Genomic DNA, 18,460 nt, shown 5'->3' with positions numbered 1-18,460 from the left:
TGGTGCAGTGAAATGACAGATATGTCGGATCTGAGAGCGGCCAAGGAATAACAAACAGAATCATAGCTCCTGTCTCATGCTTAATTGGGGGCATAAGTGTACTGAGTAGAAGAACAGATGGAAGTGGACTATGTACTACATTTACTCAGCAGAATTAAGTTCCACGACACTCATGAATTAAGATGCAGGACACTCCTGCTCGTGGACATCAGTCAACATCATGGCCCCCTTTTAGAGTAGGGGCTACTCAGAGGCTAGATGATAAGTGAAGTCTGGAGTCCTGGGCCAAGTCCACCTCACAGGAAATCCAGTGTCTCTTTGGGACACCTAAGTAGAAATGTCTGTGTAGCCCCAGGACGTCATCAAAATGACTATGCTTAGAGCTGGCAGAACCTCAGCTCACATGAGTTCTTCGGCCTGCAGAGCAAACCATCTGTTAAGAAAAGCCAAGTGGAGCTCTCCTGAAAATGCCTCCACTGGCCATGATAAGAAATCAAGAGCATTGTCATGTCTTGGTAGGATGCAGGGACTGTGAGCCCCATTATAACCCCATTTAAATAATAATAATTTTAAAACCCCTTTTATTTATTTATTATTTTTTGGCCTCACTGCACAGCATGTGGAATCTTAGTTCCCTGACCAGGGTTGGGAACTCACGGCTCCTGCCGTGGAAGAGAGGAGTTTTAGCCACTGGGCCACCACGGAAGTCCCCTGCCTCCCATTTTAATTTAAAGAAGTTAGCCTGCAACAGTGTCCATGTTTAAAATATACAAATCCTGGTAATGACTTGGGAATTTGTGCTTCCTGTTCACTTTGCCTGTGCTGGGTCCCAGCCCCTGGAAGGAGAGGGCTCCTCCTACAAGGGGCCAGAGCAAGGTTCCCCTGGACCTTAAGGGACATCTTCTCCCTTGTCATTTTCAGTTTATTATTCCAGATGACCAATAAGCAAAGAAAGAAATGCTGATCAATATGAGCATCCAGGGTCGCTACGACATCATGAGGACTGAGATGACGAGGTCCTGCGTACGCTTTTGTGCGGGCATGTAGCCTGCTTGCTCGTGTTCTAGGAGAGTTAATAGCCCCCAGGAAAAGCCCTGCATCCAAGGTGATGGATTTGATGTGTCAATATCCCACTTCCCTCTCCCTCAGCGAGAGAATTGTGGAACACATTATCTATACTGTCTCCCAAAGGGCTAAGTGCCACTTGTCAACATGGTGCTTTTGATAACACCTTTCATTAGCTTCTTTCCCTCCCCTGTCTTAATTCCCTATTACCTTATTCCTCCCAAATAAATTCCTTGCAGTCAAATCCTTGTCTCATGTTGGTTTCTGGGAAACTTCAAACTCAGGTAGAGTCTTTGAAAACTGTTTTTTCTTTAGAGACATATTCATAACATTTAAAAAATACCATAAAGTAGTCTATGGCCATGCGCACAGAGGTAACCCACATTACAAATAATGTTCTTATTATTTGCATGTTCGTAATTGTGACCCAAGGAGAAGGCAATGGTATCCCACTCCAGTACTCTTGCCTAGAAAATCCCATGGACAGAGGAGCCTGGTAGGCTGCAATCCATGGGGTCGCTAAGAGTCAGACACAACTGAGCGACTTCACTTTCACTTTTCACTTTCATGCATGGGAGAAGGAAATGGAAACCCACTCCAGTGTTCTTGCCTGGAGAATCCCAGGGACGGGGGAGCCTGGTGGGCTTCTGTCTGTGGGGTCGCACAGAGTCGGACACGACCGAAGCGATTTAGCAGCAGCAGCAGCAACAGCAATTGTGACCCAAAAGTGCAAGAAATTTCATCTGCATTGTCCCTTTAAGGATCTAGGAAGTTGTACACTGATTAAAAAAAATTTTTTTAATGCTTACTTAATTATATACACATACATGGACACTTTAAATTTGGGTACTTAAGTGGACAAAGTTCTGCTCTTTGAGAATCATACCTACACAGAACAGCTTGTTTATCCCTTCAATCCTCAGTGAGGCTGTTTTAAGGCTGTGGACTGCAAGGAGATCCAACCAGTCCATTCTGAAGGAGATCAGCCCTGGGATTTCTTTGGAAGGAATGATGCTGAAGCTGAAACTCCAGTACTTTGGCCACCTCATGCGAAGAGTTGACTCATTGGAAAAGACTCATGCTGGGAGGGATTGGGGGCAGGAGGAGAAGGGGATGACAGAGGATGAGATGGCTGAATGCATCACTGACTCATTGGATGTGAGACTGAGGGAACTCCGGGGGTTGGTGATGGACAGGGAGGCCTGGCGGGCTGCGATTCATGGGGTTGCAAAGACTCGGACACGACTGAGCGAATGAACTGAACTGAACTGAACTGAAATTGTGCTTTGCCTGAATCCCAAGGATACTTGTCACATTGTTCACCAGAATGGTACCTCCTGGGGTCATGCAGGCCACAACTGGCCAGACTTCATGGATACAAAACATACAATTGTGAAATGAATGTTTACCCCCTCGGAGATGACTGCCAAACTTTCTTAAAAATAAAGCGATGTGAAACAGTCTATCAAATTGAACCCCAGCCCCCTAAAAAGAAATGTTACATTGTGGATGTTAAAGTTATTTTTATTCAATGCGGTGTTCATTGTCCTGAGTTGCTTTAGATAATGCTGGAATGTATTTTGAACCATATTCTAAGTGAGCACCCTCTATGATTCTATATGCGCCTCACAGTCTAATCACGCTGGAACTAGATAAAGGGGCACTGTCACGTTCCATCTACCCAAGATTACCTCCTCAACAATACTTCAAAGATTTTATTCACTTTAATTCATACGGGAGGATTAGAATATGCACTCAGTTAAAAAAGACTCCTTTGCTATTCTGATGACCGTGCACAATCTTATTGCTAATAAACTCCTTTGTATAGTTTCCCACAAGAACAAGCGGAGTTTCTCATGGGAAATATGCTTATGTAACTTTTTGAAAGAAATTTACACTGAACTTTGTATTTGTTTAAAAGGCAACGCATGTGCAACAGTACCTTAAAGGGAATACCATCCAGGAATAGTACAGAAAATTGAATATTCACTATGCCTATAGTGAATGTGGTTTAAAAAATAATTTTAATAAATAATTTCAGTTGACTGCCCTATTATATAAGGAACCTTTTGAATAGATGTTGAAAATTGGCAGTCCTACCTGGGGACTAACTGAGCCTATATTTGTATGCTGCTTATCTGGCTCAGAGTGTAAATTAAAAAAAAATTTTTTTCTCTTATGACTTTTAATGATTATTGCTATTTATGTATGTATGTATATATTTATGGCCACACCGCTCAGATGTGAAATCTTAGTTTCTCAGTCTGGGATAGAACCTGCACTCTCCGCATTGAAAGCAGGGAGTCTTCACCACTGAACCACCAGCAAAGTCCCCAGTGTTTAAATTTTTGTACTTGAATGCTTTCTCAGTTCTATAGCCTCCCTCCCTCTACCTCACTATTGTCTGATACCCAGCTAGAGTCCAAGTTTGATTTCACCTGCCTGGCCTTGCTGGGGGCTGAGATTACAGCTTTAGACATGGAGACCCAGGAGATTTTCCTAAGACCCATCCTGGGATGCGTTTAATAGCAAATGGGAATATATTTTTGTATCCTTTTAAGCATTGTCACTTACTTTCATAGACTGTGACGTTGAGAATTTAAAATGAAAGTGTGGTAATTTCAAGATTTTCTCCATCTCTCCTATTTTTTGCACCGAATTCCCCTGAACTGAAGAAAGAAGGTCGACACAGAGGCCAACAGAAGGGAAAGCTGTCTAAGCACCAAGCTGAGGTCCTTTCAGCCAACGAATGGGTCACAGTCTGGCCATCAGCGCTGCTGACACAGGGAAGATAGCACCAAAGACAGAACTATTGTTGAAAGACTGTGTGGACAGATATTTGGCTTAAAAGCATCGGTTAGTTAAAACTTTGTTTCAGTGTAATATTAAAGATAATGCTACATTACATTGTTTATGTGTGTAACCCAAGAAATAAGAGTTAGAATTTAAACTTTAAATTGTTTTTGGAACTGAATTTCACACTGATAGGGGTATGAACCATGCAGAACTTTAATGAGTGACTAAATTTGTTCACAGTGTTTTTGCTTACCTGTATATCTCCTCACAACCTTTTGGAGAATATATTATATTATTTTACAGGAAAAAGAAAGTTAAAAAATGCAACTGAGAACTTTTCGCTCGAAATCATACGTTTAGCTACTTTAGCAACCAGTAGGATTAGTCTGTGTTTTTTTTTTTTAACTTATTAATCTTTTATTTCTAACACATTTTTGGATATAGAATTCTTAACATTCACTAGAACTGGATTTTGTCCATATTTCTCCCTAGTTCTAAATATGGGAATTCTAAAATGTTAAATATTTTTATGAGACTTTACATGTATATTCTGTGTAGTTCCAAAGCTACTGATTTTCTACATTCGAAATTAATAACTATGAACATTATTAATGTCAAACACTTCTTTTTTTTTTTTTTTAGTCTGTGTTTTTTAACTGCACATCTGTATGCAATTGTTTCTTCTCCGTTCATGATTGCTTCCCCAGCATTAAATTTGGGGGAAGATGAAAACCCAGGCAGAACTGAAGTGTCTTCCAGATTAAGCCAGGATCCTACTCAGGTTTAGCCTGGCTATAAAAACGCTCTCTCCAGATCCCAAAGCACAAAAGGGCAATTTCTTTGGAAGTTTCTGAACAGAATGCACAGTTGCCCGGCCTGGGATGGTCAGATCTGATGGTAAGACTAGGGGACAAGCCACTCTGACCTGAGAAAGAAGCTAGGTGTTCATCCTGGGACGGAGGAAACCAGCGTTGACTTGTTAGGAGGAAACGTGGCCATGACAGACTGCTCATCATTAAACCAGACTCTACCTCTCTGTCTAGGACACAAGAGATAAAAAAAAAAGAGGGACTGCTTAATTTGCTGAGAGATGCCAATTCGTGCCAATCCACATATAAAAGTAAAACAGTTGGGAGATTTAAAACTATCCTCTCTGAAGTTCTCCTCCCCTGAGGTCTTTAGGACCAATTCATAGAGCTTTTGAAGGGATGGGTCTTTTAAGGGATAGAGCCCAAGCCAGATAGTAAGACATCAAAGTCATGCTAAGCAAAGAACCAACTGTTCCTCTCCCTTCCCTCCCACCACCAGAGGTTAATTTGCTTTTCATTGTTTGATCTCAAAGTATTTAAAAATTTTTTTGATGTGGACTATTTTTAAAGTCTTTATTGAATTTGTTACAACATTGCTTCAGACGGTAAAGAATCTGCCTGCAATGCAGGAGCCCCAGGTTTGATTCCTGTGGGAAGATCCCCTGGAGTAGGAAATGGCAACCCACTCCAGTATTCTTGCCTGGAGATTCCCAAGGACAGAGGAGGGCTAAAGTTCATAGGATCACAAAGAGTTGGATACAGTTGAGCGACTAACACTTTCACTTTTTCACTGCTTCTGTTTTTTGTTTTGTTTTATTGCTCATAAGGCAAGTGGGATCAAACCTGCCTCCCCTGAAGGTGAAGTCTTAAACGCTGGACCTCCAAGGAAGTTCCAGTATTTAATTTTTTGATGAGGCTACCCAGAAGCCCTGCAAAGTGCTAGACAGTAACATTTTCCACATGAGTATTTTAAGACCCAAATTTTGCAACTTGGAATTCACAGCACTCTGCAAGAAGTTGTTGCTGAGTGGAAATTGGAAGTGAGATATTTTTTCAGACTTGTGCAAGAACTTTTAGGGATAGGTGATTCCATAGTAGCTAAGCTTGATGAATACATGTCATAGAGGGTTTGACATGAAAGGTTTCAGGTCAATATTTTCAAAGTTCAAACCTATCACCTACCCATTCACCACTGTAGCTTCATTCCTTTGGAACCAGAAGGCTTCTTAATCATGTAACCAACCCTTTTACTGCCAGAACTTGGAACTGAATCTGCTGCTTGAATTTCTCATCTAGGTGTTTCCCCTTCATATCGATGATGCCCTTTAGCTATCAGGCCTTGAGAACAAGCATGGGACTTCCAACGGCCCTGAAAGGGACTCAGGAGGAAGAACCAGAGAACTGGCTCAGATGAGTAGGCTCCAATGAGGAAGAAAGGCTGCCTGCAAGTAAGACTTCTATTGCCAATTTTTGGGACTGAAGTATCCCTCCTCTGTTTGATTGGGTGTATCCAGTGACATATTTTTAAAATGAAAGTTGAATGAATTTAACATAAAGAACTGTGACCCTCTGCTGGCTGCTGCTAAGTCACTTCAGTCGTGTCCGACTCTGTGCGACCCCATAGACGGCCTCCTACCAGGCTCCTCTGTCCCTGGGATTCTCCAGGCAAGAACACTGGAGTGGGTTGCCGTTTCCTTCTCCAATGCAGGAAAGTGAAAAGTGAAAGTGAAGTCACTCAGTCATTTCCAACTCTTTGCGACCCCATGAACTGCAGCCTACCAGGCTCCTCCGTCCATGGGATTTTTCCAGGCAAGAGTACTGGAGTGGGGTGCCACTGACCCCCCTAGGACATTACAAAACCAAGGCTAAGAAACGCTGCTGTGACCACAGAAAGCAACCACATTCCTTTTCAACACCATTGTACCATCTCTGCCATTTTGTCAGAGTAAATGACTAGTGACAAAAAAGAAAAACAAAGCCAGAGCCTGGAAGATGGCAGAGTAAGTAAAACGCACCAACCATCCCAGGTTTCATGGGACTGAAGGGTTTCCTGGGACGTGGTACTTTTGTGCTAAAACTGAAATGCTGGTGGTTTAGCGGCTCAGTCCTGTATAACTCTTTACAACCCCAAAGACTGTAACCCGCCACTTGTTGCTGAGTGGAAACTGGGATTGAGATATTTTTTCAGACTTGTGCAGGAACTTTTGGGGGTGGGTGATTCTACAGTAGATCCTCTGTCCATGGGATTTCCCAGGCAAGAATATTGGAGTGGGCTGCCATTTCCTTCTCTATAAGATCTTTTCAACCCAGGAACTGAACCCATGTCTCGTGCATTGCAGGTAGATTCTTTACCGCTGGGTCACCAGGGAAGCCCTGAAACTAAAATACTGCTGGGCAAATCAGAATGGCTGGCCAACCTAGTCAGGTGACAGTTTAAACAAACACAGAATTCTGTTCTTTACTTGGCTAAGACCCTTCTTTCAAAGTTTTCTCTGGTTCAAGACAACGTTTCCTCAGCAAAAACACCATGCTATACCACTGTCCCAGGCATACACTTGTAGCACGCTTTCTGAAAGGCAGAGCAAGTCTGGCTGGCAAAATGCATGTACCTTTTTTTTTTTTTTTTAAGCTTCAGGTCCTGAGTATGTTAAAACCTGGAAGAAAGCAGTGGGACAGAGATTGGTGAAAAGCATCTAGAAGTCCTAGAGGTGACTGAGCGCATGCATAGAGGCACAGGAGATATGACCACCAGAGTCCCTTCCAGGGCATGGCACTCACCCGAGATAATGGCTGCTTTTTTTTTTTTTTTAACGTGAACCATTTAAAGACTCTTTTTTGAATTTGTTACAATATTGCTTCTACTTTCTGTTTTGGTTTTTTGGCCATGAAGAACATGGGATCCTAGCTCCCCCACCAGGGATCGAACATGGATCCTCTGCATTGAAAAGCTATGTCTTAACCACTGGACCACCAAGGGAAGTCCCAATGGTCTACACACTCACCCCAGGCGTACTCAGTGCTGTCCCACCTCCTCTGTTCCAGAATGCCTTCCTCTTTCTTCCACAGCTGCAGAAAAGTAATCCGTCTGTCCTTCAAGCATCTTTTGAAATTCTGCTTCTTCAGAAAAGGTACTCCTGACCGCTTCTCTCTTTTAAGCTTCCACAGGGCTAATTTTCCTCTTCAGTCATTTGGTGTTTGCCCACTGGTTGTGTTAATAATTGATTTTCACTGTCTTATCCCCCTACCTGGCTTGTGAAAGGGTGGATTATTCTTTTCTTTTCTTTTTTTAAATTTGTTGCATCTCGCTTAGCCCAGCATAGTCTTCTCAACTGTCTGAAGTTGTGCTGTCCAGTAAAATGTAATGTGAGCTGCATTGGTAATTTAGCATTTTCTAGCAGACATCCTGGAATGTGAAGTCATGTGGTCCTTAGAAACCATCAGACGAACAAAGCTAGTGGAGGTGATGGAATTCCAGTTGAGCTATTTCAAATCCTGAAAGATGATGCTGTGAAAGTGCTGCACTCAATATGCCAGCAAATTTGGAAAAGTCAGCAGTGGCCACAGGACTGGAAAAGGTCAGTTTTCATTCTAATCCCAAAGAAAGGCAATGCCAAAGAATGCTCAAACTTCCACACAACTGCACTCATCTCACACGCTAGCAAAGTAATGCTCAAAATACTCCAAGCCAGGCTTCAGCAATATGTGAACCATGAACTTCCAGATGTTCAAGCTGGTTTTAGAAAAGGCAGGGGAACCAGAGATCAAATTGCCAACATCCGATGGATTATCAAAAAAGCAAGAGATTTCCAAAAAAACACCTATTTCTGCTTTATTGACTATGCCAAAGCTTTTGACTGTGTGGAACACAATGAACTGTGGAAAATTCTGAAAGAGATGGGAGTATAAGACCACCTGACCTGCCTCTTGAGAAACCTATATGCAGGTCACGAAGCAACAGTTAGAACTGGACATGGAACAACAGATTGGTTCCAAATAGGAAAAGGAGTACGTCAAGGCTGTATATTGTCACCCTGCTTATTTAACTTATATGCACAGTACATCATGAGAAACGATGGGCTGGATGAAGCACAAGCTGGAATCGAGATTGCCAGGAGAAATATCAATAACCTCAGATATGCAGATGACACCACCCTTATGGCAGAAAGTGAAGAACTAAAGAGCCTCTTGATGAACGTGAAAGAGGAGAATGAAAAAGTTGGTTTACAGCTCAATATTCAGAAAACTAAGATCATGGCATCTGGTCCCATCACTTCATGGCAAATAGATGGGGAAACAGTGGAAACAGTGGCTGTTTCCCATGTTACTGCTCAGTTCAGTTCAGTCGCTCAGTCATGTCTGACTCTTTGTGACCCCATGGACTGCAGCATGCCAGGCTTCCCCATCTATTACCAACTCCCAGAGTTTACGCAAACTCATGTCCATTGACTGGTGATGTCACCCAACCATCTCATCCTCTGTCATCCCCTTCTCCTCCTGCCTTCAGTCTTTCCCAGCATCAGGGTCTTTTCAAATGAGTCAGTTCTTCACATCAGGTGGCCAAAGTATTGGAGTTTCAGCTTCAGCATCAGTCCTTCCAATGAATATTTAGGACTGATTTCCTTTAGGATGAACTGGTTGGATCTCCCTGCTGTCCAAGGGACTCTCAAGAGTGTTCTCCAACTCCACAGTTCAAAAGCAAAATTCTTCAGTGCTCAGCTTTCTTTAGAGTCCAAATCTCACATCCATACATGACTACTGGAAAACCCATAGCTTTGACTATACAGACCTTTGTTGGCCAAGTAATGTCTCTACTTTTTAATATGCTGTCTAGGCTGGTCATAACTTTTCTTCCAAGGAGCAAGCGTCTTTTGATTTCATGGCTGCAGTCACTACCTGCAGTGATTTTGGAGCCCCCAAAGTAAAGCCCCCCACTGTTTCCATTGTTTCCCTATCTATTTGACATGAAGTGATGGGACCAGATGCCATAATCTTAGTTTTCTGAATGTTGAGTTTTAAGCCAACTTTTTCACTATCCTCTTTTACTTTCCTCAAGAGGCTCTTTAGTTCTCCTTCCCTTTCTGCCATAAGGGTGGTATCATCTGCCTATCCGAGGTTATTGATATTTCTCCTGGCAATCTCGATTCCAGCTTGTGCTTCATTCAGTCCAGAATTTCTCATGATGTATTCTGCATGTAAATTAAATAAGCAGGGTGACAATATACAGCCTTGACGTACTCCTTTCCCGATTTGGAACCAGTTTTTTGTTCCATGTCCAGTTCTAACTGTTGCTTCTTGACCTGCATACTCGTTTCTCAGGATGCAGGTCAGGCGGTCTGGTATTCCCATCTCTTTCAGAATTTTCCACGGTTTATTGTGATCCACACAGTTAAAGGCTTTGGCATAGTCAATAAAGCAGAATAGATGTTTTCCTGGAACTCTCTTGCTTTTTCTATGATCCAACGGATGTTGGCAATTTGATTTCTGCCTTTTCAAAAACCAGCTTGAACATCTGGAAGTTCATGGTTCATGTACGGTTGAAGCCTGGCTTGGAGAGTTTTGAGCATTACTTTGCTAGCGTGTGAGATGAGTGCAGTTGTGTGGTAGTTTAAGCATTCTTTGGGATTGCCTTTCTTTGGGATTGGAATGAAAGCTGACCTTTTCCAGTCCTGTGGCCACAGCTGAATTTTCCTAATTTGTTGGCATATTAAGTGCAGCACTTTCACAGCATCCTCTTTTAGGATTTGAAATAGCTCAACTGGAATTCCATCACCTCCACTAGCTTTGTTTGTAGTGATGCTTCCTAAGGCCCACTTCACTTCGCATTCCAGGATATCTGGCTGTAGGGAGTGATAACACCATCATGATTATCTGGGTCGTGAAGATCTTTTTTGTATAGTTCTTCTGTGTATTCTTGCCACCTCTTCTTAATATCTTCTGCTTCTGTTAGGTCTATATCATTTCCCTTTAATGTGCCCATCTTTGCATGAAATGTTCCCTTGGCATCTCTAATTTTCTTGAAGAGACCTCTAGTCTTTCCCATTCTGTTGTTTTCCTCTATTTCTTTCCATTGATCGCTGAGGAAGGCTTTCTTATCTCTCCTTGCTATTCTTTGGAATTCTGCATTCCAATGGGTATACCTTTCCTTTTCTCCTTTGCCTTTCTCTTCTTTTCACAGCTATTTGTAAGACCTCCTCAGACAGCCGTTTTGCCCTTTTGCATTTCTTTTTCTCAGGGATGGTCTTGATCCCTGCCTCCTGTACAATGTCAAGAACCTCTGTCCATAGTTCTTCAGGCACTCTATCAGATCCAAGCCCTTGAATCTATTAGTCACTTCCACTGTATAAACATAAGGGATTTGATTTAGGTCATACCTGAATGGCCTAGTGGTTTTCCCTACTCTCTTGAATTTACGTCTGAGTTTGACAATAAGGAGTTCATGATCTGAGCCACAGTCAGCTCCTGGTCTTGTTTTTGCTGACTGTGTAGAGCTTCTCCATCTTTGGCTGCAAAGAATATAATCAATCTGATTTTGGTGTCGACCATCTGGTGATGTCCACGTGTAGAGTCTTCTCTTGTGTTGTTGGAAGAGGGTATTCATTATGACCAGTGCGTGTAATCAATCTCAATGTGAAGAAAACTATGAATGAGTCGTTTTTACATGATTCTGATTGTATTGTTTTTGAAATTCAGTGTATATTTTACTCTTATCAATTTATATCTCAGTTTAGAGTAACCATTTTTCAAGTCCCCAAGTACACATGTGGCAAGTGGACAGCAAGGGTCTACATGGTAAGTTGAGATATTCTGATGGAGTCTTTAGGACACAGAAATTTAACCTGATTCTATAAAGAATGATAAGATACCATGAGTTGCTGAGAAGACACGTCTTAACATGATAAGGATAGAGATTAGGGAAACGGAGATAAGAGATCAAGAGAAAGGATTGTTTCTGTAACACAGAATTGATGGAGGAAGAGTAGTAAAACTTTGTTTGTGATAAAACATAAAAAATGTAAAGGAGAGAGGAATCAATAAAAATTTAAGGTTATTACCAGGACAATACATAACTTAAAAGAGGACCAGGAGAATAGTAAGAAGGAACTTGGAGAGAGATATCAGTCTAAGGAAGAGATGGATTTTTCTTGAATCATATAATTTCAAGTGCTTGCAAGTTCATCTTCCTGGAGAGTTTGGAGCAAAGATGAAAAGCAAAGTAGATTTTGGGAGCTATGTCATCAAGTGGGCTGAGACTTAAAAATGTATAACAACTAAGATTGTGATGGTGGATGGAGATAAAATGTAGGTATAGGAAGAAAATGAGATCGTGAAAGGCAAGGGGAAAAACAATTTCAACACAGAAAAGGATAAAAAGTAGGAAAGAACTTGAGGGATTTGAAAACTGAGAACAGTTCTCTGGACAAGGTTAGGAAGCCATCCCTGGAGCAAATGAGAACCTTTGGCCAGGCTGGAGAAGGATTTACATCAAGTGAACTCTCTCCTAACTGCCTGGTTTTCAATCCTCTGAGCAACAAAATGACTGAGGATGTCTGGGTTAAGAAGTTTGAATTTTCCAGCAGCCACAGTCCCACCAGGAATCCTGGCTGAAGGGAACAGAAACAAGCACAGAACGGGTGGAGCTCTGGACGATTCTTGATCAATGGCCAACGTAAAGAAAACCCAGAAACAAGTCAAGTGGCAGGATGTAGGGAAAAGCATAGGGACAGCAGTGCAGGGCCAGAAACCATAGTGAAACCATTATTTGGTCTTTGTTAAAAGACAAGCAGAAAAACACAAATCATTTGTCTTATAAGGGCTTATTGTATTTTTCTTCAATATTTTATTGCTTACCTTAAGGAGTGGGTAAATATGGAATGTGTTCAGTGGAACGTTGCCTTTAATTTTTCACATGCTTTTGAAAGGGAAATGGAGAATAACAAATGGCCTGAATACTGACTCAATACTTTCTTCTCCTTCAAGTCTATTTATTCAGTTATAGCAGCACAAGCTTCACTAGTTAGGATCCAACCATTTGAGAAAAAATTGGGGGATTTTAGCCTTTTCTTTGCTGAAATATCTTGGGGATAATGGAGTCAAAATTAGGACTAATAGGAATCAATTCATTCAGTCTTGACAGTTAAAGTAAATCACTTATTCATGGACATGCGATTTACTCTTGAGTTGTATTTGGCAACTATGAGAGTACAGGGTGTGGAATTTACTCAGCTAGAAAAGTCCCTTGAAATTCCCAGCAATTTCATAAAACCTTAGGAGTTCAGAAATGCACAAACCTTTGGAAGACAACAACCTTGATTACTCTTTCTGCTGAGAATGACTGAGCTGGATTTTCATTCCTAAAGAGGAAGGTTGACGGATGAAAGTGTAAAGTTTATAGTCCTCCTCATGGGGTGAGGTACAAGGTGGGTAAAAGAATTACTCAGCTAGCAAGAAGATGACAGTTCTCTGTAGCAGGAATAGAGTACTGCCAAAGGGAATGCAAATAAAGATGTCAAAAGAGCTTAGTCTGTGACAAATGTTTTGTTACTTAATGTTCTATTCTAATTTCCTGTGTCTCTCAGTCTTACAAACTCATACTAGATCTGTGGATCTTCTACTCTTTTTATATCTAAATACATGGTAACAGTTGAGAAATAACCAAAGATGAGATGTGGGGTTCACAGTTAAATAATTTCAAAGAGAAAAAGGAACATGTTAAGTCAAAACTTCTAGTGTGTCAAGATATTCATCAAACATTATGCTTGTTAGAAAAGACTTGTTCATTTTTGCTTAAAGAGGAAATAGCTTTTATTATTCACACACATGGACACATGTATTGTTTCAATATCAAAATTTGATGGGCAGGATTACTATGTAAACTCAAAGATTCCTATTCTGACTAAATCCGAAGTTTCTAAATGTTAAAAAGATTAGTTTATCCCCAATCATTGTTCTGCGACCTAATTACAGACTGTCCCTTTACGGTGTTTAAATAAAAATAAATGCGGGAATAATCTCATGAATTAAAAAATAGCAACCTCCATTTAAAAAAAAAAAAGATACAAAATTTTAGATTGGGTTCCTCCCCTTTAGAAATTAGACAACTTCTCTTGAGTCTTTCTCCCTGTGTACAATGCCTCCTAGCCTTTGTGGGATTGAAAGAATTTGGTGCCAGAGGCTATGGGTATTATTTTCCTCAAAGTCATTAATCATTATTTGCATAAGGAATCTGTGTTATACCATAAAAAGAAGTTTATATTATCAGAGTCTCTATTGCTTAGGACATTTACTGGAACAGATAATACTCTTGTAGCCATGTTGCTGTTTATATTTCCAGTTCTTTAATGGAGTTCTTAACGGCTTTATGAGGTGCTTGCGCTTTCACTGAGATTTTGTACATGGATCCGTTTCTGCAGTGAAGCCCTAAACCTTTAATCAGGTAATCTTGGGAACACATGTCTTAAAGAAATTAAGGACGGTTTAGAGTAATCACATTTAAAATGTACATGTAATGCACCAATTACATGTCGCAAAGAGTCGGGTACGACTCAGCGACTCAACAACCACAACGCATCAATGTGAATCTGGCACTTTGTCAAAGTGAACATTACTGGTAGATGAATAAAGATGTTTACCATGATATTAAGCAAAATACGGTAGACCTTTCCATCAAACTGATAATATACACTCACTGTTCAGTTCATTCCCAGTGTTTCCTCTTTTTGGATTAAAATTAATAGAGTTTCACACTGTGTCTTTAATCTTATCAGAGACTCTGAAAGTAAACAATAGCGCAGTGTGAGAAACCTTGGCTGTGTAACTCTTAGGCTCTTGGAAACAAGCATGGCTTTCTTTTCAGCCCACCCCTAAAACATCCGGACTACCTATTCACTTTACTGGGATTCTCAAAAGAGCAATTAAACACTGCAATAAACAGTTTACGGTCTTTATTGGCGAACTGAAGCGACTTAGCAGCAGCAGCAGCAGTACTAATTGACAAAGCATGCTCATCTGGGTTCTATGTAGTACGGTCATTGTTTTACGTCATTATCATTATTTTCTTATCTGCAAATTCTTCTCAGCATAAAAAGTAAACGGGGACAAAAATCACACTTTAGAAGAACTCTGCTTACAAGTAGCCTCGGAGATGCCCCTGAGGCTGGGCCCTCCGGGGAAAGCACGGATTCACCACCTGGCAGAACTCTGCGTGCCCCACTCGCCCGCGCCCACCGCCTGAGCCGGGGTCAGAGCGCTCGCCCACGCGCCCAGCGCTCGCTGCCGCGGACAGACCCCGCGGCGCTGCGGCCGGACCCGCCCACCTCGCGGATTGGCCACACGGGCTGGACGGTGCGCGCGCGGGAGGAGGGCTCCGGCGGGGGTCGGCGGGCGCGGGGGAGGGGACAGGAGGGGGCGGTGCCAGCGGGCCAGGCACCGCCCCCGAACGCCAGGGACCGCCCCCGCGCGGCTACACCCGCGGCGCCCACGTGCCCAGCCCGCTTTCCGCGGCGCCGCAGCCCCGGCGCTTTTCTCCGCGCGGACCAAGCGAGGCAGCAGCCGCTTCTTCAGTCTCCCCGAGTTCGCTCCAGCCGCTCGCCCGCCACCGCCTCCTCGGCGCGGACCTCGCACAGCCCAGTAAGTTGCCAAGTGTCCGGCGGCGCGGAGGGGCCGCCGGCAGGGGCGGCCTGGGCACCCGGGCCTGAGGGAAAGAGCCAAGACGGGGGCGTCCCGGGCCACGTCCAGCTGCGGGCAGCTGCTGGGAGGCCGCGCTCTGGCTCCTCGGAGACGGGGAGTTCCGGGCTGCGCCTCGACTCGCACGGTTCCAGGTGCTGGGGAAGCCGGGGGGTGGCCTAGCGCGGCGAAGCCGCGGGTCCTCGTGGCCTCTCGGGTCTCGGGGGTCCCTGGGCACCACCCCCACCGGGCGGGACAGCCAGGCCTCGCCGGCTCTACATGCTGACGGGTCCCCTGGAGGCTCTCGGGTTACCGACAGGACCCCGCTCCGAGCTCTGCAAATCCATTCACACCCTGAGCTGCCGGGAATTGGTGGGACAGGTAAAAATGGTCCGTCGTGGTGTCCGTTTGAGGGAGTTTTAAGTATATGGGTGCAGTTTTAAACCCTTTTGAGATGGGCTAGACTCTTTCAAACCTATTTCATGCCGTCTTTAGCCTTGAACTCCAAATACCATTCTTGACGTTTTAGGGACTCACTCAGCCTCCGAATATCCGTGAACTTTGCAACTTTTCAGAGACCGCATCTTAACGATATTTACAAGAAATCCGCTCTCAGAGTTATATGAGTCGTTTGAGGTGGAAACTACCCAGATTTCAGGAGTAAAAGTTATCAGTTATCCGAACTCTCAAATATTTATGCAGAACTGACTTCAAAACCGTTTAGGTGACTCGTTTACGCCTGGTAATAAGGTTTATCTAGTCATTTCTCAGAAACATTCATCCTTTTAACTGGGGTCTAGGGACGGGGGAGCCTGGTGGGCTGCCGTCTCTGGGGTCGCACAGAGTCGGACACAACTGAAGCGACTTAGCAGCAGCAGCAGCAGCATCGTCAGATTTTATTCAAGCAGAGCTGTCGGAATCCTGGCGGGGACTTCAGATACGAACTTAGTGTGTCTGTGACCTATACCTTAATATTTTTAATTCTTGCTCCAGGCAGTCTTTAAAACTTCTGTCACTTCTTTCCCCACCTCAGCATGAATAATAATTATTTCGTCAGGAAATTACCATCATTGGTGCCTGTGATCTTCTTCTAGAGGATGTACAGGGTAAGAATATGCTAATTTTGTGTTAATAGTTGTTTTCCCTTTTTGTAATATTAAATCCTTTTTTCTTTTAATCGCACTAAAGCTTAACATGAAATGATTTCTCAGTGCAAAAGAACATAAACATTTTTTAATTTCTCTCCTGAAAAGTTGCTATTTGGCTCCCCTGGATGACTGTGCAAGCCACATTATTTATTAGGGTTTTTCATTTCCTTCCTTGCTCCTCATTTGTTTTCTGTTCTGTGCCTTGAGTAGGGGAACTTCATTACCTTAAGGCACTTTAATCTTTTGGGGTTTGTGCCTTAACCTTGAAGACCATGGTGTCTCCAAAGATTGAGTTTGCAGAATCCTTGGCCTAACTTAGCCTGTCAGTAAAGCCCTTTTGATTCCAAGGTTTCTAATCATTATCGCTGGATTTAGAGGTTGGAAGGGAAGAGATGGTAGCTGTTGGAGTTCTGAAAGTCTGAAAATACTCTGGAGTTTTTTGTCTTGTATGCTCATATGTTTTTATCATTGGGACATATGTGTCTGAAGGATTTTGAAGTTCATGTTTCTTGCTTCCCACTGCAAACCTACTCACCTTCTCTGAGTGGGGGGTGGTCTCCTTTCTAGAGTGTCCACTTCATTCTCTTATCTGCCTGCCTTGAGTCATTTATCATTGTTTCTTCTGTCTCTTCTGGCCAGACATGGAGCCTTTCTATGGCCATTTCTTCTCATTTTTAGCCTTAATTTTTCAGATGGACCCTTCCTCTTAATTTCCTTTGGTGACTTCTCTATTGAGCCTAGTTTCTGTCTTCACTTCTGTTTTGTTATATTTGCTTACTGCTCTGTATATCCATATCTATCTCTCTATACAAGTATGTATTTTTAAAGTGTTCAGAGCCATCTGCTGGTTTTATCCTGATGCCCTTCAGTGACCAGCTTTCAGAACAGAACCTTGAAAACACCTCGTAGGTTGCTATTTGTTTTATTATTTCCCCAAACAGGATATGAATACATTGATTTCATGGACTGGCTACTTGTAGACTACTTACTGCAAATCATACATTTAGATCAAAAGCAACATTTTCAGTTGAATATATTTCTGCATATTCACAGACTTAGTACTGTGTGTCCATTTGGCCATGTTGTCACCCAACTGAATTACGAAAAGCTCAGTTAACTAAGATTACAGTGACATGATGCCACTTGTTGAAATGATTTGAAAACTTAAGTGGTCAACTCATTCCTACACCTTTATCTGAATATTCAAAACCATGTAGATATAGCCTGGATAAGAAAAAGAACACAATGAAATTGTTCTGTTCATTGTTTTCTGTGGTAGTAGCTTTTCATTTTACAGCCTGGCACATAACATGTGCTTCTTATTGTAGAATGAAAGCCACTGATTTCAGTGCTTTAAGAAAGGGTGTTATGTCAGTCTTCAAAGGAAAGTACTGAGTCCTACTCTGTACCAAGCCTTAGATATCCAAAAGTAATGTGTAGCTCCAATTTTGGAGGCATACTACAATCATTTTACATTCCGGAAACTCGCCATTGATGGATGTTAAGAGTAATTTTTAATTTTGTTGTCATTTTATATAAAGTAACAACACCTATAAACAAATGAATTCAGTACTGTCTACACCAGAAAGCAAGCAAGGAACACATTCTCTAAAATATGAAGATGATGCTTCTTACTATTCTGTCATCAAAGTACATGTGCTTTGGTGTTTTTGTTTTGCTGGTAGTAACAAATTTGTCCCAACTCATCTTACATTGTCCTTTCATTGTATTTCTGGCTATGTTATAAAATCTGGTATCTGTGGAAATGTTGTAGATGCTGTAGACAAAACCAAAGCAACAGTTGGGGGTTTAGCTCCACCAGGCTCTACCTAGTTGATCAGGCTCTAACTAACTGACTTAATCAGAACATGATTTATCTTTTAATTTTTTTGTCCAGTTTAGTAAAAGCTATTTTATATTAATCTGTGAAAGCAAGCAATATGCTATTATTTGTCACGTGCTAATGGACTGTTTTAAACT

The 18,460-nt window shown here is 42.3% G+C and overlaps 1 protein-coding gene across 3 annotated transcripts in view; it reads left to right on the top strand.

Annotated features, from left to right (window-relative positions):
• The first annotated feature begins 15,142 nt into the window (after nucleotides 1-15,142).
• Nucleotides 15,143-18,460, top strand: part of SLC7A2 (solute carrier family 7 member 2) — a 71,745-nt gene continuing 68,427 nt past the window's right edge. The window contains exon 1 of one of the 3 annotated variants that reach the window (XM_027530224.1): nucleotides 15,143-15,296. Coding sequence is in view for 2 of the 3 variants with exons in the window: in XM_027530223.1 (XP_027386024.1) it covers nucleotides 15,612-15,713 (102 nt within the window). In the remaining variant the exon portion in view is untranslated. Of the gene's footprint in view, nucleotides 15,297-15,537; nucleotides 15,714-18,460 lie in introns of those variants that run through there. The other 2 variants (XM_027530223.1, XM_027530222.1) reach the window with 2 other exon arrangements.

The sequence above is a fragment of the Bos indicus x Bos taurus genome, chromosome 27 (assembly GCF_003369695.1).
Source record: "Bos indicus x Bos taurus breed Angus x Brahman F1 hybrid chromosome 27, Bos_hybrid_MaternalHap_v2.0, whole genome shotgun sequence".
NCBI classification, from domain to species: domain Eukaryota; kingdom Metazoa; phylum Chordata; class Mammalia; order Artiodactyla; family Bovidae; genus Bos; species Bos indicus x Bos taurus.
Note: the sequence above shows the minus strand (reverse complement) of the source record. Positions and strands in the feature narration are given on the sequence as shown.